Genomic DNA, 27,336 nt, shown 5'->3' with positions numbered 1-27,336 from the left:
GAAATAAAAATGTAATGTTGGCTAGAAATGTAAGTAAATTAGTCATGCAGTGCCCATGATTCAACAATTGTGGTTCAGGACTAGATAGATGACTCTTCAACAATACAGTACCATATTAAGGGGGGTTTTACACTGGGCAATTATCGGGCAAACGATCGTTAATAGAATGCTCGTTGCCGATAATTGCCCCGTGTAAACAGGGCAATGATCAGCAGATGAACGAGCAAATGCTCGATCATCTGCTGGTCGTATCGTTTTAAAAGAAGTAAAATACTATCGTTGTTGGCAGTACATCTCCCTGTGTAAATACAGAGACGCGCTGCCAACATGATAATAATGTATGGAGACGAGCGATCGGAGTAACGAGCGCTCGTCCCAATCCATAGCTCATTGTGACAGGAGCAATTGGGCGCCGATGAACGATGTCTTGTAGATCAGCGCTCGCTGCACCGGCCAATATTGGGGCAGCATAAAAAAACCTAGAAGTAAATAAAAGTACAATGTTGCAATTCATCTTCTAATAATGTTTCATTTCATGCACCATTGTTAGGAGCTGACATAATGGTTACTGGGTCTGAATATTGCACGTTGTTCCACAGCACAACATATCATTTAGAGGAAAAACCTACTCAACTTAATTATATGGAATAATGACATTGTATCAAAACAGAACAAATGTTTCCTTGGCAGTGGCCTTTGGTTTTTCAGCACTTGCTTTGCCTTCATAACCCTGCACTGCTTATTCCCCCTGATCACGCATACCACCGTCAGCAGCTACTCACCCCCTGTCTTTCCCCAATCCTCTAAGGACTTCACCCCACCACCTTATTCAAGAAAACTGTCTGCCTCCATATCCCGTCACCAAACAAATTTCATTTTGAAACAACCAAGCATGTAATTAAATTGCCGGAATACGACTGGATTTTTATTCTATCTCTCTCTCCCTTCACTGTGTATTCTCCCTCAGGCCATGGCTGATCTTTCCTGCTCCACATTAATATTTACCGTTTCCCAAAAATAATGGATGTGTCCTTGCCGCAAGGCCTCAGGGGGCGGCACTGTTTGAATCTCTGTATTGATGTACTGCGAATCCCTCTGGTCATAACAGGGTTAATCTATCTCTTTATTTCCCCCACAACCTGATATCCCAGTACTGGAAACGTCAAAGGGAACATTTCTTATTAATGGCAGAGGGGATGGAGATGATTTGCCTAGGATATGGGCTTAACTAAAGAAGCATTAAATAAGCCACAGGGACACTGTAGCTGCAAACATTGACTAACCCCGCTCACTTTAGTTACTCCCCATAGTTCAGTCACTGTCCTCTAGAAACACATCCGCGCATCGATAAATGCTTTTTTTTATGCTCATTACTGAATTTCTGTTAGATTTGTAACATTCTATTCTCTCTCTGTAAGACATGTGTCTGCAGAACTAATGCTTAATATTAATATTGCTGGTTCTGAACAGGTTAAACACATGAAGAGAGACAGGCAGAACAAATAACTGTGTGGCTCAAGGGTTAATATTCCTCATTCTAGCCCTATTTTTAGCCTTCTCAGTAAGAGTGATGAACTAATATTAAGAGCTGGCAGTGGAAGCACAGACACCCCCTCCTTCCTCCTCTCCTCTCTCCCACAATCCCCAGGGGAAATTAACAAGGATTCCATTATTGTGTCTTGTGGGACAATTTCTGTGTTAACGGACACACGAGAATCTACGGCAATTTCCTGCGCACAAAACCACACTTGTTGTATTTGGAACTGAATCCTGCCCCTAAGGGCAAATCTTTACATAACTGTGGGGCAAAGGTGGCCAAATAAAAAGTGGCCACAATGTATGATAACATTAACCCAAGTGTACCATAAACCAAACCAAATGTAATATTCTCATAGACAGAGAACTTTTTGCTTTCCAGGTGCTGTTGGTCTACAACTCTCATGGTAATACTATACAGTGGGTATATAAGTACATACTGTATATATATATATATATATATATATATATATATATATATAGATTTTACAAGCATGGAAACCAGAGGGCAGGATTTGGGCCCAGAATGTTATGTTCAAAAGGAAAGTTACAAGAAAAAGTGTCCTTTCTCCTTATTTATTAGGTAAGTAACCTGGAAAAAGGTCTGGGTTGCTGGAATGGAAGAAAAGTTCCACTCTGTCTTCAGGACAGTCCGGGGTTTGGGCTGCCTTAGGATTCTCATTAGCTGCCAGCTGTGAAGGCTCCTTTAAAGAGGCTCTGTCACCAGATTATAAGTGCCCTATCTCCTACATAATCTGATCGGCGCTGTAATGACAGCACAGCGTGAACTCGCGAGATCACGCTGTGCTGTGTGAGTAAGTCCCACACAAACTTTACCGAAGTGTCAGGAGTGTGAATAGACATCGCGTCCTGGCTGGAGGTGATCTCTATTCACTCTCAGGACACTTCAATAAAGTTAATGTGGGTGTATGTAACAGCACAGCGTGATCTCGCAAAATCACGCTGTGCTGTGAATACAGATGACATGAATAGAGAGAAGTGTATGACGCTGATTGGTCACTGATTGGTCAGTGTCATACACTTCTCTTTACAACGCCCACTTGGTCAAAAAGTAAAAAACGCCCAGTTGGGCATTAATAAACTAATTATCATAAATCTAAAATTGTTCATAACTTGCTCAAAAATTATCATTTTTAAAAATAAAAACCACTGTTATCTACATTACAGCGCCGATCAGATTATGTAGGAGATAGGGCACTTATAATGCGGTGACAGAGCCTCTTTAAGAAAGGTGTGATCTATTCACACAATGCTCCCAGTCTGAGGAATACAGGCATTGCCAGCCTGTGGGAGTCAAAAGTTCTGGTAAGAATACATGTTTGTAGTGAGGTGCTGGGAAGAAGGCCTTTCACCCTGATAACTAGAGAAGCAGTGGCGTAACTACCGCCGTAGCAGCCGTAGCGGCTGCTACAGGGCCCGCGGCATGAGGGGGCCCGTGTCGCCCGCCGGCACGGGCCCCTACCATGGCCAGAGGCTCTGCTAGCAGCCGCTATGGCTACTACAGCGTGACGCCACTAAACACTATGGCAGAGTCCCCCGTCCTCCTTTCGGTCCCCCGTCCTCCCTATCGCTGCCAGCGATCACACATGTATCCCCTATCCTGTGGATAGGGGATACATGTCTTTTGTAGGACACACTGTAGGTCAGATTTTTTTTGGGGGTTGGGGCTGCATGGCGTTACCTACAGGGGGGCTGTATAGCGTTACCTACAGGGGGGTGTACAGCGTTACCTACAGGGGGTGTCTGTATAGCGTTACCTACAGGGGGGCTGTATAGCGTTACCTACAGGGGGGCTGTATAGCGTTACCTACAGGGTGGGCTGTATAGCGTTACCTACAGGGGGGCTGTATAGCGTTACCTACAGGGGGGGCTTTATGGCGTTAGCACCATACAGCCCCCTCAGTAGATAACGCTATACAGCCCCCACTGTAGATAACGCTATACAGCCCCCCCTGTAGGTAACGCTATACAGCCCCCTGTAGGTAACGCTATACAGCCCCCCTGTAGGTAACGCTATACAGCACCCCCTGTAGGTAACGCCATACAGCCCCCTCTGTAGATAACGCCATACAGCCCCCTCTGTAGATAACGCCATACAACCCCCCTGTAGATAACGCCATACAGCCCCCTCTGTAGATATCTACAAAGGGGGCTGTATGGCGTTATCTACAGGGGGGACTCTGTATGGCGTTACCTACAGGGGGTCTGTATGGCGTTCTCTACAAGGGGGGCTGTATGGCGTTATTTACAGAGGGGGCTGTATGGAGTTCTCTACAGAGGGGGCTGTATGGAGTTCTCTACTGGTGGGCTGTATGGCGTTATCTACAGGGGGGCTGTATGGCGTTATCTACAGGGGGGCTGTATGGCGTTATCTACAGGGGGGCTGTATGGCGTTATCTACAGGGGGCAGTATGGCGTTATCTACAGGGGGGCTGTATGGCGCTATCTACAGAGGGGGCTGTATGGCGCTATCTACAGGGGGATGTATGGCGCTATCTACAGAGGGGGCTGTATGGCGTTATCTACAGGGAGGCTGTATGGCGTTATCTACAGGGGGGCTGTATGGCGTTATCTACAGGGGGGGGCTGTATGGCGTTATCTACAGGGGGGGGGCTGTAAAAAAGGCACTATCTACAAGGGTAGAGACCCAGGGGAGGGGGGCCACAGCCAAAAGTTTGCTATGGGGCCCAGTCTTTCCTAGTTACGCCCCTGTAGAGAAGCTATATGTTTAGTTAGAAGGCTGGACGGCCTAGGGTTTATTTTGAACTGTTTTGTAAGACTGCCTTTCATGTATGAAGACAATAAAGTTTTAAACCTAATCCATTGCATTGGAGTGAAAATTCTTAAGTGTGCGAACCATCTTACCATGGAGATGGCGATCCTGTGAGCTAACTTACCCCAAGTTGTCACTATATCTCACACACACACCATTAAGAATATGGAACCAGTAACCAGCAGGTTTTAAAAATTACAAAGGTACTTCCAAAGCTCATCATTGGTACTACAAGTGTTAGAGCGTGTTCACATCTGCCTCGGAGGCTATGTTCAAAATGTCAGACAAAATAGTGCATATAAAAATATATAAAATACACCTGAGGAAGCCACATTGTAGCGATACCTGTAGGGCTTTTAGTCCTCCTTTCCCCTCCTAGGATTCTATGCTGCATATTTTTAAATATTCCGGTATTTATTACCCGTTTGATTTGATTATGGTTAGCTATATATGTTGAGGGGTTCTAGTGGACTGTGGGGGTTTTTGTTTGGTTACTTATCAGGGTTACTAACTCCCCCTTTGGAAGTCATTCTTAGCATACGTTTGCTATTTTAAATGATTATAATTCTGTACGTGTGGTATTTCTGTTGGAATAAAAGATTTTTGTGCTACTTTTAATCTTTTCATTATTTTGTTGCCATATACATAACCATTTCTTCGTTGGTTTTGTTTTGTCTGGTAAAATGACGGACATCATAATGGAAACACGACAGAATCCATTAAAGTCAAAGGGCTTCGTTGGCGTTGTTTGTGTCCCTCATGCGGCGCTGCTGTTTTGTTTTTTTTTGCCTCTAAGATGGAGCAGAATACAGAAATCATAAAACAGCTCAGTTTGGACGATATGACCTTCTTTGCCGTGCAAAGCATTTGCTACCTTTGCCTAAACAATGGTATTTCTAGTCGTAATTTTGCATTGCAAACTGTACTGCTGCATGTAGTGTTTGGGCAGACTTTCCACTTTAGCTCACCGTAAGCTCTTCTCTTGAGCCTCCATTTCCCAACGGGGAACTAACCGCAATATATGGCCAAATCACTACATCCCAGGGGCTAATAAGAACACAGATATTTGAACAGAGAGCCCATATATAGTAAAATATATAGTAAAATTATATCTTAATTTCTGATTTTCACAACATTTGTATTATGTGTTAGGCCTAAATCTATAAACCCCTGGCAGAAAAACTTCTTTGCTTTCTATAGGAGAAATCTATAGCATCTGTGCACATACGGCCAGAAGTAAAGGCATGTCTGGCGCTTTCCCAGGAGATGGCATAAATGATACCGCAGAGAGCAGCCATGATAACTACAGATATGTTCTGATAAGGAGGCTGATCGTGAGGCAGCTTTATCACGTAACCATCGCTGGTTGTACAGTAAGTTGTTTCAAGCTATGCAATGGAGAATGGTAACACAGTTTAAAGTGAGGTGTAAAAATGGTCGTGTAAATGTAGAAAGCCCATGTTATACTTTCAATGTAAGTTCATGCTAGGCCATGTGTTTTACATACGGATGTAGCAGAGTTACTGTAGGTTTTACATTAGGAGTTACCATAATCAAACAAAGCAGAGTGTTAAAGTGTGACCATCATTTAGATGTTATTCCACAAATGGCTGCAACATTATGTATTCATTATTTCCCTTACATACTATTATACACACCAACAAGTACATTGCAGAAGATCCATATACAGGTTTGACAAATGGAAAGATTCTAGAGGGCGCAAACGGAAGACAGATTTTTACTGATTCTATTGAACTCATTGGAATCCGTAAAAATCTGTTTTTCAGTAAGCTCCGTCTAGAATCTATACATTTGTCAAAGCCGGCAAGGAATTCAGAGCTCTGTATTGGAAGAACAGATATCGGTATAACAGTATATATATGAATGCTTAATGCCGCAGCCATTTGTGGCGTCTGCTATGCTGCATCTGTGGGTTGGCTTTTGTACGTGAGTCTATAACTGCTGGCAGAAAAGTGTGCGCTTATGCTAATCTGTTAAGTGTGCCTATTTGGCCACTTGAAATGATGGGAGGTATGATGGTGGAAATGCATAATCAGTAGCCAAGCAGGAGTCGCTCTGAAAGCCATGTTATCTGCACATCGCTGTCACAAGCTAGAGGGATGCCAGGAGGTTATCATTGGTACTTTAATTGTAAAAATGGAAATGAGAACATGAAAGCGGTACAATAAGTATTACTGTGTAAGGAAGACGCCTTTGTCAAGATTGCCTTCTTGTGTGAAGCCTTCTCGGCTTATTAAGTCAATTTAAGACACAAATAACCTACCTGTTCAGACTGGGGCAGTGTCAGAAAGATACAAAACATCTAGGACATAGACATCTTGACCCACTTATCCTAGGTAATAATTATGCATAACAACTTATGTTACTATTGCTATTTTTCCTGCCAGTTAAGGGATGAGGTATCTAACAATTGTTCTTCAGCGGACTCATACTATCATAAACTTCACGGAGATGTCACTGCGTCACCTGACCAAGGGCACACCAATGACGGTATGATAAAGAGGATTGGCAGAAATGGTTTGATAATCACGCCAAATTTTAACCGTCTGTCCACCTTATACAGCAATGCCATTTTATTTTCCTTTTTCCTTGCCAATTATTGTTTTAAGCAGACTTAGAGAAAAGTTACATAAGCGATTTCTTACACAACCCACGTACAATGATCAGGCCATGTATCTTGCGCAGTACAGTGAGAGAACATTGGCTTCTGTTTAGTGGCGTACTTCTAGGAGGTGCAGGGGGTGCAATTGCACCCAGGCCCTGATTTCTGAGGGCTCATCTGTACAGGACTACTACAAGGGGAGTCATGAGACACCTGAATGTGTATGACCCCACTTTAGTTTTCAACACAAGAAGAGTCCATAAAAGCTAGATACTATATATACATCTATTTTGCTGCCAGATAATAAGAAAAAAAAAAAGCTATACCCACTAAAGGGTGTATAATAACAATGATATTATTATTAATAATAATATGAATAATAATAATAATAATAATAATGATGATGATGATAATTATAATAATAATGATGATGATAATAATAATATAAATTAGGTTTAAAAAAAAGATAATTTTTCTGTAGAAAAAAACAGTGACTACTGTGAATAGTTAGAATAATGTCTGTAGAGTTTCCTCGTATTCTGTAATGTCTTACATGGTCCCAAACCTCACCTGCGCAATAGGAGCTTGGGGTGATTCTTGTTCTCTAGGTTCTTCTCAATCAGGTCTGAAAGCAGCTGTTTCAAGACATCTGTGGCATATTCAAGCTTCCCTTGCAGAGCCGTCATGATGAGCGAAGCTACGTTTCCTCTGTCACGCATGGAAAAACTACGCTGCATCTCCAGGGTGCGGATGAAAGTCAGTAAGAAAACCTTGTTGTTGATCAGCTGTGCAAAGAGCTTCAAGGCTTTCTCCACAGTCTGCTGTCCATTGCCTTGTACCTAAAGGATTGGTAGTAAGGAATAGGAGACTTTTAGGATTATTATTAACTACTTCCATGCTGGAAGTCAGTGGCAATCACCACAAAGGCATGACTTATCTGGTGTGACTGGGCTAAAAAAAAAAGCTAAAATTAAAAATGATAACTTGTTGCTAGGCCTATCGAAATCAATAACCCTCCATTGATAGAGAAAAATACTTAATTTGTTCAAAATTAGAAGACAGAATCTACATATTTACAAAAAAATGTAGTTGGATGAAAGATATTATGGAATGAATTCGATAATTGTGGAATATGCAGCTGTGGAATGGTGCACTATAGCAGAAACAAAGCCGCCTTGACCAGTCCTTTGTGTACTCCTTGCCATGCAGAATTGCAGACAGAACCGATGTTTCGCAATAAAAAAGCCATTTCTACCTCTGCTTTATTTTCTTCATGCATAATCCAACCTGTCTCCCCGCTGCCACCACTCTGCCTTTCCCATGTGAATATCTAGCCCCCTCTTATCTCTACCTCCCCTGAGACAGATTTAATATAAGGCCATTACCTTCCCTGGAATTCATTACCGGCATCTTTGCACCGACTCCTAGCTTGGCTGCAGTCCATCACAGTGGGTCAATGACCCATAGCTGTTCCGAGACAGAGAGTTAACAGAAAACAGCCTGCGCCAGTAGCCAGAAAGATTCTGTCTGAAATACGCTGCCTCCTGTGTTTGCCAAGCTGCCTAGAAACTCAAGCAGTGCATATACATTGCCATAATGAGGCAGGGAAGATGGATAGTACATCTCACATAAAACTGCAGGACATGTATACCCATCTTCAACTTAATAGCAATCTATATTTATAGTAGCAAGGTTCGGAAAGTACTAGGTTTAAACGTGGGTGAATACGTAGGGGCCCAACCCGATCCAATAGAAAGAAAGTACTATGCTATAAATAAATTGCTATAGTGGAAACATTTCCCATCTAGTGTGCATAGCAGTCTATATTTATGTTACCCTTTACATTCACGTATAGTATATATTATGTAGCATTATGAGTAGCCATACTGTATGTCTTGGAATGCGGCAAGGCTGAACTAAATAGCCCTATCACGCAGCAGCCTACATTCTCTGACGTGACAAGAGCAAAAAAGATTTCCATCAAGGTGATATCTGCAAAGAATCCAACAAATATAGAATTGTATATTCATATGTCTATTGCTTCAATAAAAAAAAATTCCAGAACAATCATTAAGCAAGATTCTAGCTTAACCAGCATTGTAACATTTCTGTAAACCTAAGTAAGCTCACCATTACAATAAGGCACCCCAGTATTTTCCCCTGGACCTTGTAAGAGCAACTTATAACTAAGCATTGCAGCTAGTCAGGATATGCTCTTTAAGTAACATATACATACACTCCTCTAGGCACCCAACACTAAATATGGTGGACTGACTCGCTTCTCTACTTGGTGAAGGACTGATCACATCATAAGATGAGAAGATCATCTCTCACGCAATAACGTTGTTTGCTCCCACACCTAAAGTGATCATATGAGTTGAACTAGTTATCTGAGCTGAATAGCGCTGTCCCTCTGGTTCCAGCGCCGTTTTTCTTTTATTTTCCTGGACCCCCCCCCCCTCCCCCCTGTTCCAGAGATATGGCCCACTGTTCTGTTGGCTCCCTATATGTTAATTTTCTGTAGTTAGCCAACGGGGCGTGAGCTACCCTCAAGCTGCCTCGTGCTGATTTGTCAGCATCAGAGGCAGGGAAGCTAGCACCACCTCTTGACATTGAGAATAGTTCACGCCGTATTGGCTAACTACAGCAAATTTGCATATAGCATATAGCATATAGCTAACACAACATTGGGCCATACCTCTGGAACAAGAAAAAACAGTGCTGGAATCAGGGAGACAGCGCTATTCAGGTTAGTTGACAAGTTCAACTTATATGACCTAGCGTCAAGTCCTCTTTAAAAACACAGACAAATGGTGACTCTCACCTCTAGTTCTCGAAGCACAGGATGATCCTCTATTCCTGGAAACAGCACTCTCATGGCATAGGTACGATAATCCAGGTAAGGGATACCTGAGCGATCCAGGTCACTAGTTAATTCATTAATATCAGTCTGTAGTTCTGCAAAAGCTGAAAATAATAGCAAAGAGATCATTAATTCACTTGGCCTGCTCAGACTGTATGGAATTTTCTACGCTAGAAAAAAAAAAATTTTAGGAGCTGAAGCTGAACTGATATTTAATAAATTGTAACACAAGCACATAGAATTGCATCTCTAGGTGGACTTTGCTACTATTAAATATGATAATAAAAATAAGATAAATAAGTGACATTTTCCATGTCATCTTGACGCTATTTCATTGGACACTGTATGAACTTGTAGATGGCCACGTTGTACATAGTAATTTATTCAACTGCAAACACAGAAATTATTACTATGCTAATTCGACCACTGTAAATAATACTTTTACAGCATTTAAAAGCTATGTCTACCTTTGCCACCAATTTTTTTTTTATTGCTTCCTTGTATCTAAACTAAAAAAATGAAGCAACTTTGCAAATTATTTCGGTAGGTTAGAAGTAAGGGACGGATGGAAGGGAGTATGACTGGAACAGCATCAAACTACACAGGGTTTGTTTGTAGTGTGTATCCATGGAGACACATAGGTCTGCATCGGAACTGTTGACACAAAACGATAGAATATGTTAATCAAAACTATGTTGCAAAGGTGGACATAAACCATTTAAAATAATAATCAAAGTTTGGTAAATATGTTTGGTTTCCTTACCAAGATACTACCTCAACAAAATAGAAAAATGGCAATGTATAAAAAATGTATAAAACAAATATTTTTCCCACACTTTGGCTGCTATTATAACGTCTAAATTAGTGATATGATGACATTTTTCAATTTTGGTTGGACATCCTTTGTTAAAAGTCTAGTACTCAGTGTAGCTATATTTATATAGCTATATTTCTAAGCAATATTTATTTATGATAGTAGGAAAAATGAAAAAATAATTATGGCTATGTTGCTGATTTTCATTGAAGATTTAATAGATTTAATGTCGATTTTTCCTTAGCAAATCCGGCATGTGCGAAATAGCAACAACCATGCTAAATAGCAATAACCAGGCCAAGGATGGTCAAAACATTTCATTGAATAACCGATCCAAAACTGTAATATGTACAGGACATCATTATTACCCAAGGACTGCAATAGAATTGACGATTTCTTGCCGAGAGCAGCCAAACATGATGCACACTTGAGATTTAGACTATAGATGCACACATATAAACAAAATCTGAATACATAGCTAAGAACTTGTGATATGTAGAGTCACATGGGTTCTGTAAATACCTTTCTCCATTCTCAATCCATAAAATGCAGTAAGACATAAGAAATATACCAATATATGTGCCAAGACAGACTCTTCTGTCTCTAATCCATGAAGTAGTCCAGCTGCTTAATATTTTGTAGCCACACATGCGGCATTCTTCAACATTAGGCAAACATGGTGGAATGTAAATCTTGCTGTGATCATAAGTCAGCTTGCCATCTTGATCTAACCTTTGCCCACTCTGCAGTGGAATAAGGTCAACCATATTATTGTTCAACTAGTTCAAGTCACAGACAGCAGATGGCAGCTATTTATCCACTTGTTCTGTGTCCAGTGAAATGTATACACATCCCAGACCAGGGATCAGCTGCTGAAACAAAAACCCTTTTACATGTTTGATTGTTGTTCAGCTCAACAGAACATGTGCAAAAACAAAAGAAGACAAATTTAATACAAAGATCCAATCAATAATACATTAAAGGTTGGGACAGAAAGTCTCTTTCCGTATTAGAGGAAACATAAACCTGTGACCCTGGCGCTGAATCTGGTAAAGGAATGTGCCACAGACTCCTGACACCACTTATTTCTTTTTAATACTCTCAATGCTTTAAATACTCACCTTCTTTACATTCAAGGGCCACCCGAGACTCCAGGTTGTCCATCTGCATCTGCAACCTCTTTAGAGTAAGGTCATTCTCTCTGGATTTGCGTTTGTATGCAATGAGCACAATAATGACTATGATGAGAAGAAGGCTTCCACCAGCGGCTATGCTGACAATGGCAGGAAGTGTCAAGAGGCTGTCCGAAATCACGTTGACAGAGCCAGGCGAGAAGACCATTCCTCCAACATGAACCTAGCAGAACACAGAGAAAATTCTAAGAATATACAATGATAACAAAAAAAATTCAGTCTGTGGCGGAATACCACAACTGCAAGGCTGGATCTCGTCTAATTCAGCCTCCCATAACTATGACCTACATGGCTGCTTATTTTTTTCATGTCCATTTTGATACAAGATGTAGATAGAGTAAGTGTTAGTGGTCTGAAACTAGATGGCGTCTGATAATAGTTGTGCAGAACATTGTTTTCAGATGTTCAATACACTTTATTTAAAAAGGGTTGTACAGAAGAGGAAAAACATGAGTGATTTCTTCCAGAAAGAGCACCACACCTGTCCATGGGTTGTGTCAGGGTACTGCAGCTCAACTCCATTGAAGAGAATGGGGCTGAGTGGCAATACCATGTGTAAACTGTTGCAATACACTATTTTTGGAAGAAAGCAGCCATGTTTTTCTAATCTGTACAACCAAAAGTTTTATAAGCTTTACACTTTTATATATACTTTTAGATTCTATAGTTTGATATGCCTCTGTATGCTTAATCAGGGTTGGACTGGTTCTCACAGCATAATGAGCCCAAAGGTCCGGTGGAAGACTGATTCACAAAAAACTCATTAGACCTTAAAGAGAACCTTTCACGTGCCCATGTGCAGCTGAGTACAGCATGTAAGGCTGGATTCACACGAGCATGTTCGGTCCGTAAAGGACGGAACGTATTTCGGCCGCAAGTCCCGGACCGAACACACTGCAGCGAGCCGGGCTCCGAGCATCATAGTTATGTACGACGCTAAGAGTCCCTGCCTCGCTGCGGGACAACTGTCCTGTACTGTAATCATGTTTTCAGTACGGGACAGTAGTTCCAAGGAGAGGCAGAGACTCCTAGCGTCGTACATAACTATGATGCTAGGAGCCCGGCTCCCTGCAGTGTGTTCTGTCCGGGACTTGCGGCCGAAATATGTTCCGTACATTACGGACGTAACATGGTCGTGTGAACCCAGCCTAATAGGCACGGCTTCACAAACACTGTCTCACGTAAAATAATTTTTCTAACTTCCTCCGTTATTTACATATCGATGCCGATATGTAAATAAGCCCCTGAACTGTCAATTGGGCGTTTCTATCTAACTAAATTGCAAGGGGTGTGATCTCTTCGCTCTGACACTGTCCAATCAGCTACGGCTTGCGCTGTGTTTCCCTCCCGCGAGAACACACACAGACTAGTGGTTCTGCAGAGATTGTGCGCATGCACACCCTCACGCATGCGTGCATGGCTGCTCCCGGCGATACTCCCGCCGCCACAGAACGAGAAGAGACGAGGAGAACAAGAAGAGACGAGGAGTACAAGACGAGACGAGGAGGAGAAGGAGACGAGGAGAACATCTACTTACATCCAGGTTTCTGCAGAACCACCAGACTGTGTGTGTTCTCGCAGGAGGGAACACAGCGCAAGCCGCCCTGACACTGTCCGTAGCTGATTGGACAGTGTCAGAGCAAAGAGTATAACGCCACCTTGCCATTTAGTTAGATAGAAACGCCCCATTGACAGATCAGGGGCTTATTTACATATCGGGCGTCAAATATAACAGCACAAATGTGTAAATAACGAAGGAAGTTAGAAAAATAATTTTACGTGAGACAGTGTTTGTACAGCCCTGCCTATTATATGCTGCACTCAGCTGCACATGTATGGGCAGGTGAAAGGTTCTCTTTAATGATCAGATGTCCTACATGTGCAATAACAAAGTTTAGGATGCAATTAAAAGTGGACATGTACATGATCTGTATAGGTTGGGTCCTCAAAATCATTGCCTCTGGTAGGCACAGTGTAGTAGAAAACTGTAGTTCCCCAAATTGTCACCTAGCTCAAAAGGTTAACCAATGAGCATATTCATATAGAAGCATGGAGCTGTGACGATCTGAGGGAGTGTACTAGTACAAACAGCTCAATGCAATCTTATGGAGGCCCTAGACAATAAAAAATACGCAACCCCACAGTAACTAAAACACACAAGACGCTGCAGATGAATCCTCTGCAGGTAGCAGTTGTACTGACTTTTACATAAGATTACTACATTATGATTTTTATATAAATGTGCAAATATTCTAGACTTGTATTAATGATTTTTCAAGTTCAGCAAACGTGATCAAAGTGCAGAAAAAAGATAAATAAAACCTTACTAGCTTTGAGGAAGTCATAATAATATATTTAGGTACGGAAATGCTCTAGATTGATGATGTTGAAGAAAAAGAACTTACAGTCACTTTGTGTTGTCCAGTGAGGTTCGGTGACTCGCAAAGGAGCTGTGTCTCAGATACAGTCACCGCGCATGGAGTATCCCCGATCAGCACAGTGTAATTCAACTTGACCCCTCCTGCGGCAGGTGGACACAGGTTTTTCCCCTGTAGAAAAGGGATGGGTTCCATTATGTGACATAAGCTGTAGTGTTAACATATATGAACATTTAAGAGATACAGATAACTCTGGTTTAAGTAAGTCATGTTGAGCCAGGTTAAAGATGTACTTTCTGTTAACATTCGCTTTTTGTACTGTCTTACCTTTAGTATTATAGGAGATCCAGGCTTCTGCTCAAGGATGCCTGTGGTGCTAAGGAGTTCGAAAGTTGGGTTGGGGTAGTAGATGAATTTGGTGTTATTGAAGATCAGTAGTGTCTGTACGTTATTGAAGATAAAGCCAAACTCATCTGGTCTCTCTATGGCATCCAGCCCTGGGCGATACTCTGGTGTAAGAGCAGGTGCCCAGCATGTCAGATATGTAGCATTTACATTCTTGCATACCTGGTGAGATAAAGAGAGCTTAATATAATGCCTCAAAGATGCACATAAATGGACAATAAACAACAAACCTTTCATTAGATGTTACTAGGATCAATATATACTGCTAATGACAAAAATGATCTGACAGGCTGGTAAATCTGCAGTGTACGGACCTTTTATACAGTATTTGCACTTCCATCGGCCCAAAAGAGGTACCAAAATAAGATGTAAATGTTGAAGGCAAATAATAAGTATGCTACAAACTTTGGTTTCATGGTGAATTAAAGCCCTTCTGTTACGAAACACATACCAATTTAGAATTCAGCAAATTAAGGTTCAATTGATGAGAAATAAAGTAAGTTTATTACTTCTCAATAAAATTATACCATGATAAGACCGGCACAATGTAGTTACGTCATCGCACCTGTTTTGCCGAGCCAGACACTGCACAGACCGCAGGAGCAGAGGGGTCACCTCAACTCGTCGTGGAAACAGGGCTAGGTGAGTCATTATTTTATTATTATTTTTATTAGGCACTATGGGGGCATTATACTGGGTAGGGGGGCTGCTATTGGGCAATATACTGTATGGGGCAGCTATGGGGGCATTATACTGTGTCGGGAAACTATGGGGGCATTACACTGTGTGGGGGCAGCTACATGGGCATTATACTGCGTGGGGCAACATCCTGTGTGGGTCCAGCTATAGGGGCATTATCCTGTGTGGGGGGGCACTAAGGGGTCATTATAATGTGTGGGGGCAGCTATGGGGGAATTATTCTGTGTGGGGCAGCTTTGGTGGCATTATACTGTGTAGTGAGGCACTATAGAGGCATTATACTGTGTGGGGCAGCTATAGGGGCATTATCCTGTGTGGGGGGGCACTAAGGGGTCATTATACTGTGTGGGGGCAGCTATGGGGGCATTATTCTGTGTGGGGCAGCTTTGGTGGCATTATACTGTGTAGTGAGGCACTATAGAGGCATTATACTGTGTGGGGCAGCTATAGGGGCATTATCCTGTGTGGAGCAATATGGGGGCATTATACTGTATAGGGGCAGCTATAGGGGCATTATACTGTGTCAGGAAACTATGGGGGCATTACACTGTGTGGGGGCAGCTACATGGGCATTATACTGCATGGGGCAACTATAGGGGCATTATCCTGTGTGGGTCCAGCTATAGGGTCATTATACTGTGTGGGGGCAGCTATGGGGGCATTATTCTGTGTGGGGCAGCTTTAGTGGCATTATACTGTGTAGTGAGGCACTATAGAGGCATTATACTGTGTGGGGCAGCTATAGGGGCATTATCCTGAGAGGGTACAGTTGTAAGGGCACTATCCTAGATGGGGGCAGATATAAGGGCATTATACTGTGTGCAATCCACTAAGAGGTCATTATACTGTGTGGGGGTCCCACTGGGTTGGGGCCCACTCAGATGTGTTTTGGCCCCTGTGCTAAACACCTAGCTACACCTCTGATGGCCACTGATGGACGGGTTGGGTCACATGACCTATCATCAGGGGCCATAGTGAGGCCTCAGCGACACATAGCAGCAGGATACCTTGAGCCCGCCCCCTCCCCCGCCCACACAATTATCGTTGTTTTCGATATTGCAGGGACTTATTTTTTGAATGGATCTAAGTACCGGCATAAAGCTATGAATGATGTTGACATAGTCAGACCGAAATGGGACTAAGTACGGTAGTGGGAGGTCCAGAACATAAGTCTAGGCCAAAAGTGGGCCCCAGCCTCAGAAAGTTTTGGAACAACTGCTCTAAAACATCTGAAATTCCATTAACATCAGTATTTGTCATGACCATTAGGTGGTGCTATTTTCTCTAAAACAAACAAGCAGTGACCTAACAGGAGTGACCTTGTCAAAGTACAATAAACATCAAAGATGTCCCGTTTTCTTTACAAATTATTTTCCTTTCAGTAGTTTTCAGATTATGTTTTCTTGATGTTTTCATGTAATTCTAGCAAAGCAAAAACATCTTTTGTTATAGGAAAGAGCTGTTTGCCTGCAAAGGACATACATTAACAGATTCCTTGCCGTTATACTTCACACGAATTCTTGGTTCCTGTATGATGTCAAGGTTGGTACCAATAACAGTTAGGGAAGTGTGACCACTGTGGAAAAATACAAAAAAGGAGGAGATTATTTCAATTTGTCAGACAAAAACTGGGATAACAAATGGAAACGATGTCAAATAACACCTGGTCCCCAAAATAAACAATAGCCACAGATGAGCAATAACAAATTATTCCAATGATGAAGATTTCAGCCAGATAATGGCCCACATCAATCCTAGGCATTTTCCATGTCTATTTTTTTTTGGTGAATCAGTTTTTGGGCATATGTAAAATTTATCTATATCGCATGACACGTGCTATAAGAAAATTACCTATTGTTTAAATCGAGTCATTATCTATATTAATACAATTCTTGAAATCTTGCAGTTTTTACTCTGTCCACTGGGGCTCACAATAGACTGACACTTCCTGTTCTGTAGAGATCAATTCTCATTATCATAATAGGCAGGATTACACTGAAAGGTAACACCTCTATATAGATAACACAATATCCACCATTGATGGGCACAGCTCCCCTCCTTCTCTTCCCTGCACAATGACCTCTGCAAAGTTCACAGGGTATGCCTAAACCTTCTCTTATAGAAGTTAATAGTCATCTCCAGTCTACTGGTTTCTATGGTCCATTCGGCTGCTGTAAAACAGGCTGTTCCATAACCATGTACAGAAAATAGGAAAAAAAATCTACAATCATAAAATAAAAACAGATTAGAAAAAAAGATGTACTGTAAGTAGATACATTCCCTTTAAGGGCACGTTCAGACGTGGTGGAATTTTTCCGCTGCAAATGTTGGTGCAGATTTGGGGCAATTACGCAACGAATCTGCACAAACATTTGCATATTTGACAGGTAATTCAGACGTTGCAGATATCACAGCGGACTTGCCACAGACTTCAATTTTTGCATTGCAAAGGCTGAAATACGCAGTGAAATTCCGCTACTTCTCCGCAACAGACAGTGCATGCTGCAGAGGGAAAACTCTGCACCGCAGCCTAATTTCCGTAAAGTAATTTTCTGCAACGTCTGAACTAACTTTCCTAAAGATTTATAGAAAGAAATGAAAAAAACGTCCGCTGTAGAATTCCACTGCGGACTGTCCACAGTGGAATTCAACAGCAATTCCACCACGTCTGCCGTAAATGTGTTGATTTTTAATTTTGAGAAGGTGTCATGATTTTAAGTCTCCTAAGTCTGTCTATTTACCACACCCCATTGGCTAGATTAAAACCAAAAGTGGCGCACGTGATAAATAATGCTATTCTTTTTGTAGCAAATGCTGGTTACTTGTCCTGAGTGCAGGATGGAAATTTTATAAAAAATTGTATTAGGTCATATTTGTCTATGCGTTGCTGGAAATGTCAATGTAAATCTGCAATCACACGTGTAAACAAAGCTACATCTGAAGGCAGATTTCCATCTTATGTCTATGACTGGTTTCAGAATGGTCATTGATAATGATAAGCATTGCAAAAAACAATCGCAGTAAATGATGCTGTGTGCTTTAAGCCAATAAGTTGTCCCACCATGCTGCTCCCCATTAGCCCTAGTTCACACAGAGTTTTTTGCAGGCAGAAAAAAAAATCTGCGATTTTGAACTGCCTGCGTATTTTTTCCACTGCAGGTTTTCTCTGCCTCCCATTGATTTCAATGGGAGGACAGAGGCAGAAACCGCGGCAAGAAAGAACATGGCATTTTTTTTCTGCGAACGGCCAATAGCCACGCAGGAAAAAAAACAAACGCCTCTGCCTCCCATTTAAATGGTGGGCAATTTGGGCCATTTCTTGGCGCTGATTCCAACACGGTTTCCTCGTCAAAATCAGCGACAAAGAACTCTGTGTGAACTGACCCTAATGCTTTTTCCTGACACAGCTGCAGCTTCATCCCCTTCCTTGTCTTCTATTTACTGTATTAGGTCATGTTCTCACGGCGGTTTTCTCCTTCGTGAAAATCTCTGTTAAAAATCGGATATCTGCTGTGGATTTGTAGTTTAATCTGCTGCGAATTCTACTACTGTTCTCGCATGGAATCAGCGCCATGAAATGACTTGTCACTTTTTTCTGTGATGCGGATTTCCCATTAAAAACAATGGGACACAGATTACCATGGCACAGAATCTGTGTGAGAATTCCGCTGTGTGAACATGTCCTTACAGAGCAGGAAAGGGGAAACACAAGCTGCTGGAAGGTGAGGAAGATACCGTTTTCCCAAAAATATTTTTGTTATAATTTCCATGCAGAGATATCTACATTTGCCGGCTTTCTCTGGAAGAATACTTGCTTCTGTGTTAGGGTATGTTCACATGGCAACGCCAATTACGTCTGAAATTACGGAGCTGTTTTCATGCGAAAACAGCTCCTGAATTTCAGACATTCTGACAAGTGCACGCGTTTTTCGTGGCGTCTTTTACGGACATAATTGGGGCTGGTTTTCATTGGAGTCAATGAAAAACGGCTCCAATTACATCTCAAGAAGTGACATGTACTTCTTTGAGGCGGGCGTCTTTTTATGCGTCGTCTTTTGACAGCAGCGCGTAAAAAAAAAGCCTGTCTGCACAGAACACCGTAAGACTCATTGAATTCAATGGGCAGATGTTTGCAGACGGTTTGGAGCCGTTTTTTCGGGCGTAATTCGAGGCGTAAAATGCCTGAATTACATCCGTAAATAGGGCGTGTGAACATACCCTTAAAGTATAGCTGAACGTTTAACAAACTTCTGACATGTCGAAGTGACATGTCAGAAGATTTGATTTGTGGGGGTCCCAGCACTGAGACCCCAACTAATCGCTAAAACTAAGCGGCAGAAGTGCTCGTGTGAGCGCTCAGCCACTTCGTTTCTGTTTGGCTCCGATGTATCGGAGTACGGACTCCAAGACTTTCTATTAAGCCCGTACTCCGATACATTGATTTCCGGAAAAAAGCCAAACGGACACGAAGTGGCTGAGCGCTTTTGCCGCTTAGCGATTGGTGGGGGTCCCAGTGCTCGGACCCACACCAATCAAAACTTCTGACAAGTCACTATTACATGTCAGAAGTTTCTCAAACGTTTATTTAGGGTAGGGCCACACGGAGCGGCCCTGACACGGTTGCAACGCAAGTAACAACCGCGTAGGCACCATGTTCGGTGCGGCTGTCAAACAGCCTGTTAGTGGCCGCATGTTAACGCGGGTAAACCGTCCCTTTATCTGCAAAATCGTGCGGCCATGAATTAATACACCCTTTATGGCCGCACGATTTTGCAAATTGCAACAACTTACGCCCGATTCATTCTCTATAGCAGCGCCAGAAAAAGCCGAACACTGCACTCAGCTATCTCCGGCGCTCCCATAGAGAATCAATGGAGCTGCAGTGCACATGCGCATGTAACCGGAATACCCCTTAACGAGGTATTTGACAGCCGCGCCTATATAGTGCCAGCGCGGTTGTTGGCCGCGTTGCGACCGTGTCAGGGCCGCTATGTGTGGCCGTACCCTTACACTAACATAAAAAGCAGTAAAATATGGGCTTACATATAAACTCTAATCTTTATTTTATAAAAAGTGCAATATCAAGAACCAATGCCTACGAAGATTATGACAGTCAGCCCTATCCATGTAGGACTCCATACAAATCAATAGCATTACTGTGCAGAATTATGGCATTGTAGCTCCAGTTCCATATTATCGCTGTCCAAAATCAATGGAAACACTTGAGATCAATATCATTTTGACATGAGAATGTATATTTGCTGATATTTATTTGTGCACTTTATGGGGCCATTATCGTGATTTACTCACACGGAAATATAAAAATGACAGGAAGTTCACATCTTTTTAGCCCTATTAACCTGCCAGTAATCCTAATTCTGTTGTGTAATGCATTATCATGCCGCCATGAGCTGTGTGTCATAGTTTATCAAAATGTGAGATTGCTTTCCCTTATCTGAAAACATTGTGACCCAGAACCAGCAATGCAGAATAGCCTTGTGTTATAATGATCTGTTATATTCACCTGGTAGGATGAGCCAAACCTAAAATGGGAAAGATGACACTAAATCTGGCCACACATAAAGAAAGATTCTCTCGGGATCCTTCAAGAGGTGTTCCAATATTCTCTGCGGATAAAATGCTCGCATCATGGGAAGTCATTTAGATTTCACACATGTATTTTTCTCAGCTGTTAAGTCAAATCTACACTCGTAGCATTTACCACTAAATTTTATAGCATGTCGTGACTGTTCCGACTGATGAGACAGACTTTCATTACTGGCCTGATGAAGACACCAGTCCGGTGTTGAAACGCGTAGCCCTTTCCACTAAAACTTTGCTGTGATGGTTATCTAAGTCTTCCATCCTTCTGTTCATTCGTGCAGCGCCGATGGTCCTATTTTTTATGTTTTAAAAGTTTCATTGGTCTGGACCAATAAATATATCTATATGAAAAACTCAAAATGGTGACCATTTTAGACTTCGCTTTGGACAATGCAAGCAATATACATGCCCATTGTAATCCTCTATTCTCATTTTCAATTGTACTGTTCTTTATGCATGGCACGTCAAATGCATTCCATACCATTGTGGAAATGAAAAAGCTAATGCACAGGGCTTTCATTGTAATATGTGAAGATCTATAAATTCCCTACTTATTAAGACATTGTGAGAAGGACCTTATATGTTATGACGTTGTATTTGGTTAAGGCTTATCATGGAGAACATTCTGAAACCACACAAATGTCGCTGCAAACCTTCTCTAAAGGCCGCTGCTTGCAATGTAAAGGTCACTATGTAATTGCAGTTCCCCTGGGTTAAGGCTACAATATGCCATGGGATAACTACACCCTATTCTCCTACATGGCTTATACATCGATATATAGTAATGAGTTTGTTGATGTGAGAAATGCATAATAAAAATACATAATAATGTGGTAGGTGAAATAAAAGAGAGATTCCATAACAGGTTCTGTACACCTCTTGGACAGCCATGGGTTAATAGCAGACAGGTTTAACAAGCGCTTTGTGCTATGGGGCTCGCTATTTTAAAGACATTATACAAACAGAAGTTTGGCTAAGGGCTCATTCAGACGAGCGTGTTGCTCGTCCGTGCGCTGTGCGTTGAAATAACTCACAGCACACGGACCCATTCATGTCAATGGGGCTATTCAGACATGCGTGAGTTTCCACGCAGCGAGTGGCCGTTGCGTGAAACTCACTGCATGTCCTATATTGGTGCGTTTTTGTGCGTGTGCTGTCCGTGTTTCACGCTTCAGTTACATAGAAAAGCAGAGAAATAAAAACTGCTTGTACGAACGTGAAAAATGCATGCCACACGCAAAGCACACTGATGTCAAAACGCAAAGCACACGGACATTAAATGTAGGAAAAACGCTGCGTCTTTTACGCGCGCAAATTGGACACGCTTGTCTGAATGTAGCCTAAAGGTCTCGGGACAACAAAGTAAAACCTGAGCTGGGTCCACAGGGATACATAGAAGATGGTGGCAGCTTGCATAATAGATGCTGGCGCCCTTCTACTTATATATTTATGTTACTTATATAGTGCCAACATATTCTGCAGCGCTGCGAAAGAGTTGTCATCACAATCTAAATTCCCTATCTGGTTTTTTTCTTGTGTGGGAAGATACCAACACAAAACACAGGAAGACCATAGAAACTCCATGAATATTGTGCCCTAAGGCTAAGTTCACACTACTGTTAGTATACGTTTACCTCTCCTCCGTCAGATGAATAGAGGATCGAAAGATTAAACGGAAAGCAACGGTTCCATTACATTTACCATTTAAATGGTAATTCTTTTGTTTCATTTGCTTTCCGTTTGTGAGGTTTCTGTTTTTTTGACGGAAGCAAAAGTGCAGTCTGCAGAACTTTTGTTTCCGTGAAAAAAACAGAAACATAGCGAATGGAGACAAACGGAAAGCAACTGAAAAAAAGAATTACCATTGAAATCAATGGTAATTCTAATGGAACCGTTGCTTTCTGTTTAATCTTTCGATCCCCTCTTTATCTGACGGAAGAGAGGTAAACATATAGTAAACGTAATGTGAAGCCTTAGGCTGGGTTCACACGACCTATTTTCAGACGTAAACGAGGCGTATTATGCCTCGTTTTACGTCTGAAAATAGGGCTACAATACGTCGGCAAACATCTGCCCATTCATTTGAATGGGTTTGCCGACGTACTGTGCAGACGACCTGTTATTTACGCATCGTCGTTTGACAGCTGTCAAACGACGACGCGTAAAAATACAGCCTCGTCAAAAGAAGTGCAGGACACTTCTTTGGACGTTTTTGGAGCTGTTTTCTCATAGACTCCAATGAAAACAGCTCCAAAAACGGACATAAAAAACGCAGCGAAAACGGCGCGAAAAATGCGAGTTGGTCAAAAAACGTCTGAAAAGCAGGGTCTGTTTTCCCTTGAAAACAGCTCTGGATTTTCAGACGTTTTTGGTCACTACGTGTGCACATACCCTGAGTTGATTTCAACCCAGGAGTCCAGTGCTGCAAGGTCACCGTGTTGTCCATCTACTAGTATTCTGACAATGTAGCTGTGTTTGCTATTACAATGCCTTTCATGACTATCTTTCTATCAATGGTAAATAAATAAGTTGTCATTTTGCTTAAAGAGTCTCTATCATCACATTATAAGTGCCCTATCTTGTACATGATGTGATCGGCGCTGTAATGTAGATAACAGCAGTGTTTTTTATTTAGAAAAACGATCATTTTAGACGGAGTTATGACCTATATTAGCTTTATGCTAATTACTTTCTCAATGGACAAATGGGCGTGTTTTACTATATGACCAACTGGGTGTTGTACAGAGGAGTGTATGACGCTGAGCAATCAGTGACCAATCAGCGTCATACACTTCTCTCCATTCATTTACACTGCAGATCGCGATATATCTATATCGCTATTTGCAGTCACATAAATACACTATAATGCTACTCATGTGTCATGACAATGAATATACATTACCTCCAGCCAGGACGTGATATGTATTCATTCTCCAGACCACTTCTGTAGCGTCTCTGTGAGTTACAGCACAGCACAGCGAGATCTCGCTGTGAATGACAGTTTACAGCGTAATCTCGCGAGACTACCCTTGCCATGCTGTAACTGATAGAGACGCTCATAGAGGCCTTACTCTCCATTCTGGGAAGGATAAAGCTCAAGGGAAAATGTCCCGGTAGTCAAGTATTATTTTACCACAAATGTGCAACTTAAATGAAGATGTGGGCCATGATGTTATAGCTTTGCGTTTTACCACACTATTACATGTATGTATGGAAGAGAGCAAGCGTGTAAAACAAACAACGTCATTGTTACAAAACTTGTAAATATGTTAATACAGCAATGTCATTCTATTCCACTATCGCAGACTATATAAAGATGTTCTGCAAAATGAGCAAATTCTTATGAAACTTAACAACCTTCTATTACTATAGACTATTTTTTTGTATTAACTGTGGAAACGTATAAATGTGCTCAATCCCCTAAAATCACGTACATTCAATACTTGTGACTTAACCTGCCGCATTTATTAGGCCTGTGGCATGACGTATTGCAGTATCCCAAATGAATCATTTTCCTATCCTGTACAGATGAAGTAGTACAGCAATTTCTTTCATCTGTTAATAGCTCCCATTCTTGCTTTATGTTTGCACTTACAGTGACATTTGGTTTTACGCCAAACAATTTGTAATTCTTTACGTTTGGCGGTCATTTAGTTTCTTGGTTTTGTAAAAAAATAAAAAATAATAATTACAAATAAATAACAATTTTGAGTACACTTGCGTAGCTCAATGAAATTATTTTTGTGCCCAGCAAAAAACTATATGACATTTAACTCCTTATTCACCGCTGCAGGTACATGTCAACTTAGAAAGGGGTTCACACCTGCGTTGAACCACTCCGTCGTTCTGATCCGTCAGAGGAGCAGAACAAGGGAATAACAGAACCAGCGCACAACGGACATCGCTGGTTCGCAACGGAATCCATTGACTTTAATAGGTATCCGTCAGGCTGTTTGTGATTTTATCGGACACAATAGCGCAGCATGCTGCGCAATTGTCTCCGGTAAACCCTGCCGGATTTGCGACTGAGGCTCCTAATGGAGCCTCCGATGCAGATGTGAACAGAGCCTAAGATGGCCTAGTCAATATTGCTGAACAACAAAATCCTTTACTGCTCAACTACTGGAAAAGATTTAGATATGTAGAACTGCCCCAAGAACAAATTATAACAATATTAGTATTGTATTTATCTAACTGGTGTTAATCTGTCCTTGCTGTTTCGGAAATCAGCACTGACTACCTGTTGAACTGACTGCCACTCAGTCTCCACCCCATGCTTGGACTGCTGTGCAAGCAGAGCTGTAGTGTAAATCATGGACAGGGGTTTTTACACTACTTCGATAACTGATGATAGCAGTGCACTAAAACACTGGAGAAAGCAGCTGTCAGTTAAGCATTTCCCATATGGTGAATTACATATACTACTTCTATATAGTAGTGATAATAAACTGCTTCAAAAGTAAAAATGCGTTACGATTCTGTACCCAAAACAAGGCGTCAAATAAAGAAATGAGTAAAAATAGCTTCCATATCTTACCTGGCGATACTCCAGTCAGGTTCAATGCGCAGGACCTTGGGGTCATCAATGTATTCAAACTGCAGGCTGCTCCCTAACTGAGCTCTGTCCACACTCACCGAAACATGGACTAGGCCCAAGCCATGCAAGGAAGGCGCTGACACACAGACTATTTCATTCAGAGACCTCCTGCAACAAAGAAATTGAAATCACTTCATTTTAATATTCATTTTCTTCTTTTTCCATGTGTGTCTGTGGTTCCGGCTGAATAAACTGCTGGATGAAGCATACACACACATCAATAGGCCATACCTTGTTTCAGGGGTTTATGCACAGCGGACAATTTCTGTTATGTGCAATGTCATGGAAATCCCTTTAGATTGTATGCACCATGACCACATTGTAAGAGCCCTAGGACAGGTGTGCCACCAACTACATCAATCCTGGAGACATCTGCCTTTTTTTTGGACCCCGTATACCCCACAGGCACATAGGGAGTGCAAATGTCATTCTTTCTATGAGAAAATGGAATGCTGATATCATTCCAAAATGAAGAAAATCTATGTGTGCTATATTGAGAGCTTCCAATTATTGAAATGTGTTTAATATCTCCCCCTTTCAGACTAGTTCACACTGAGTTTTTTTAGCGCTATTTTTGATGCAGAAACCGCGCCCAAAAAAACGTCTGAAATCGCCCCCTATTGATTTCAATGGGAGGAAGAGGATTTTTTTTCCGTGAGTGGAAAAAAACTCTTGTGGGAAAAAGGAGCGACATGCTCCTTCTTCCCGCGGTTCCATCTCTGACCTCCGATTGAAATCAATGGGAGGCAGAGAAAGCGATTTTCACAGAGTTTTCTGCCCACGCAGCAAAGAAGTGCAGGCAGGTCAAAATCTACCTCAAAATTCCTGAAGGAATTTTGAGGCAGATTTCTCTGCCTGCAAAAAACTCCATGTGAACATACCCTATGGCCCTATTCACACTGAGTTTTTTGCAGGCGGAAAAATCTGCCTCAAATTTCCTTCAGAAATTTTGAGGCAGATTTTGGTCTGCCAGCAGAACATTTGCCGCGTTTTTCGCCCGCGGGCATTGGGCACTTCCACAAAAAATTTGATCTCTGCTTCCCATTGATGTCCCATTGAGACGGAAACACCCGAAGAAAGGGGATGTCGCATATCTTTACCGCGAGCATTTTTCACCGCTCGCGGGCAAAAAGCGATTTGGGGTGTTTGTTCGCGCTGTTTTTGACGCAGTTTCCTTGTCAAGAACAGCGACAAAATACTCCTTATGAACTATGTCCCCATTTGCACTCAATCATCACAATGGGCCAAGCTATAATCTACCTATGTATGGTCAATTCTAGTAATAGGGAAACTACCATCAATGTGATAATACAAAAAGAGACTGATCAAGGAACAGTAAGGATGACACGTTCACAGGGGTTTGTTTAGACTGACAGTATATGACTTCTATGAGTACTAAAAGTACTGTATATAGGGCAATTTTGGATGGATATTCTCAAAAATTGTCTGCTCTCCTGAAAGACCAAAATACTGTTTCTTCTGGGAAAACTGAGGAGATCCAGACGAGGCTGGACGCAGCCTGCAGGGCTTAGGAGGGAAGCCTCCATGACAGCCCTAGGAGGGAAAGGGTTAACTTCGTAGGAAAAGTTAGAGGTGGAGGAGGGACAGGGAGGAGTTAGGGGGCCGTTACGGAGCATCCCGCTGTTTTTCGGCAGTGAGCCGGAAGCAGCGGGAGAAGTAACACTCACACAAGTAAGCTCCCGTTGCCCCGCTCTGTACTGCATGTCTGAGGCTGAGATTCTTGCGCGGCTGCGTGCCGCTGCTGTGCACCACGGTCCCGGTTGGTTGGAGGAGACCGTGGCTGCACTTACAATGATCCCCGACGCCGAT

The 27,336-nt window shown here is 42.0% G+C and overlaps 1 protein-coding gene across 1 annotated transcript in view; it reads right to left on the bottom strand.

Annotated features, from left to right (window-relative positions):
• The window catches only part of PLXNA2 (plexin A2), a 307,602-nt gene that overhangs the window by 36,612 nt on the left and 243,654 nt on the right, over positions 1 to 27,336 (bottom strand). The window contains exons 16-22 of the mRNA XM_075853680.1: positions 25,447 to 25,614; positions 16,788 to 16,881; positions 14,529 to 14,768; positions 14,229 to 14,372; positions 11,752 to 11,986; positions 9,778 to 9,920; positions 7,524 to 7,792 (exon numbers count right to left, since the gene is read on the bottom strand). Coding sequence (XP_075709795.1) covers positions 7,524 to 7,792; positions 9,778 to 9,920; positions 11,752 to 11,986; positions 14,229 to 14,372; positions 14,529 to 14,768; positions 16,788 to 16,881; positions 25,447 to 25,614 — 1,293 coding nt within the window. The remainder of the gene's footprint in view (positions 1 to 7,523; positions 7,793 to 9,777; positions 9,921 to 11,751; positions 11,987 to 14,228; positions 14,373 to 14,528; positions 14,769 to 16,787; positions 16,882 to 25,446; positions 25,615 to 27,336) is intronic.

The sequence above is a fragment of the Rhinoderma darwinii genome, chromosome 2, assembly GCF_050947455.1.
Source record: "Rhinoderma darwinii isolate aRhiDar2 chromosome 2, aRhiDar2.hap1, whole genome shotgun sequence".
Taxonomy (NCBI): Eukaryota; Metazoa; Chordata; class Amphibia; order Anura; family Rhinodermatidae; genus Rhinoderma; species Rhinoderma darwinii.
The sequence above is the reverse complement of the archived record's forward strand: the minus strand, read 5'-3'. Positions and strand labels throughout refer to the sequence as shown.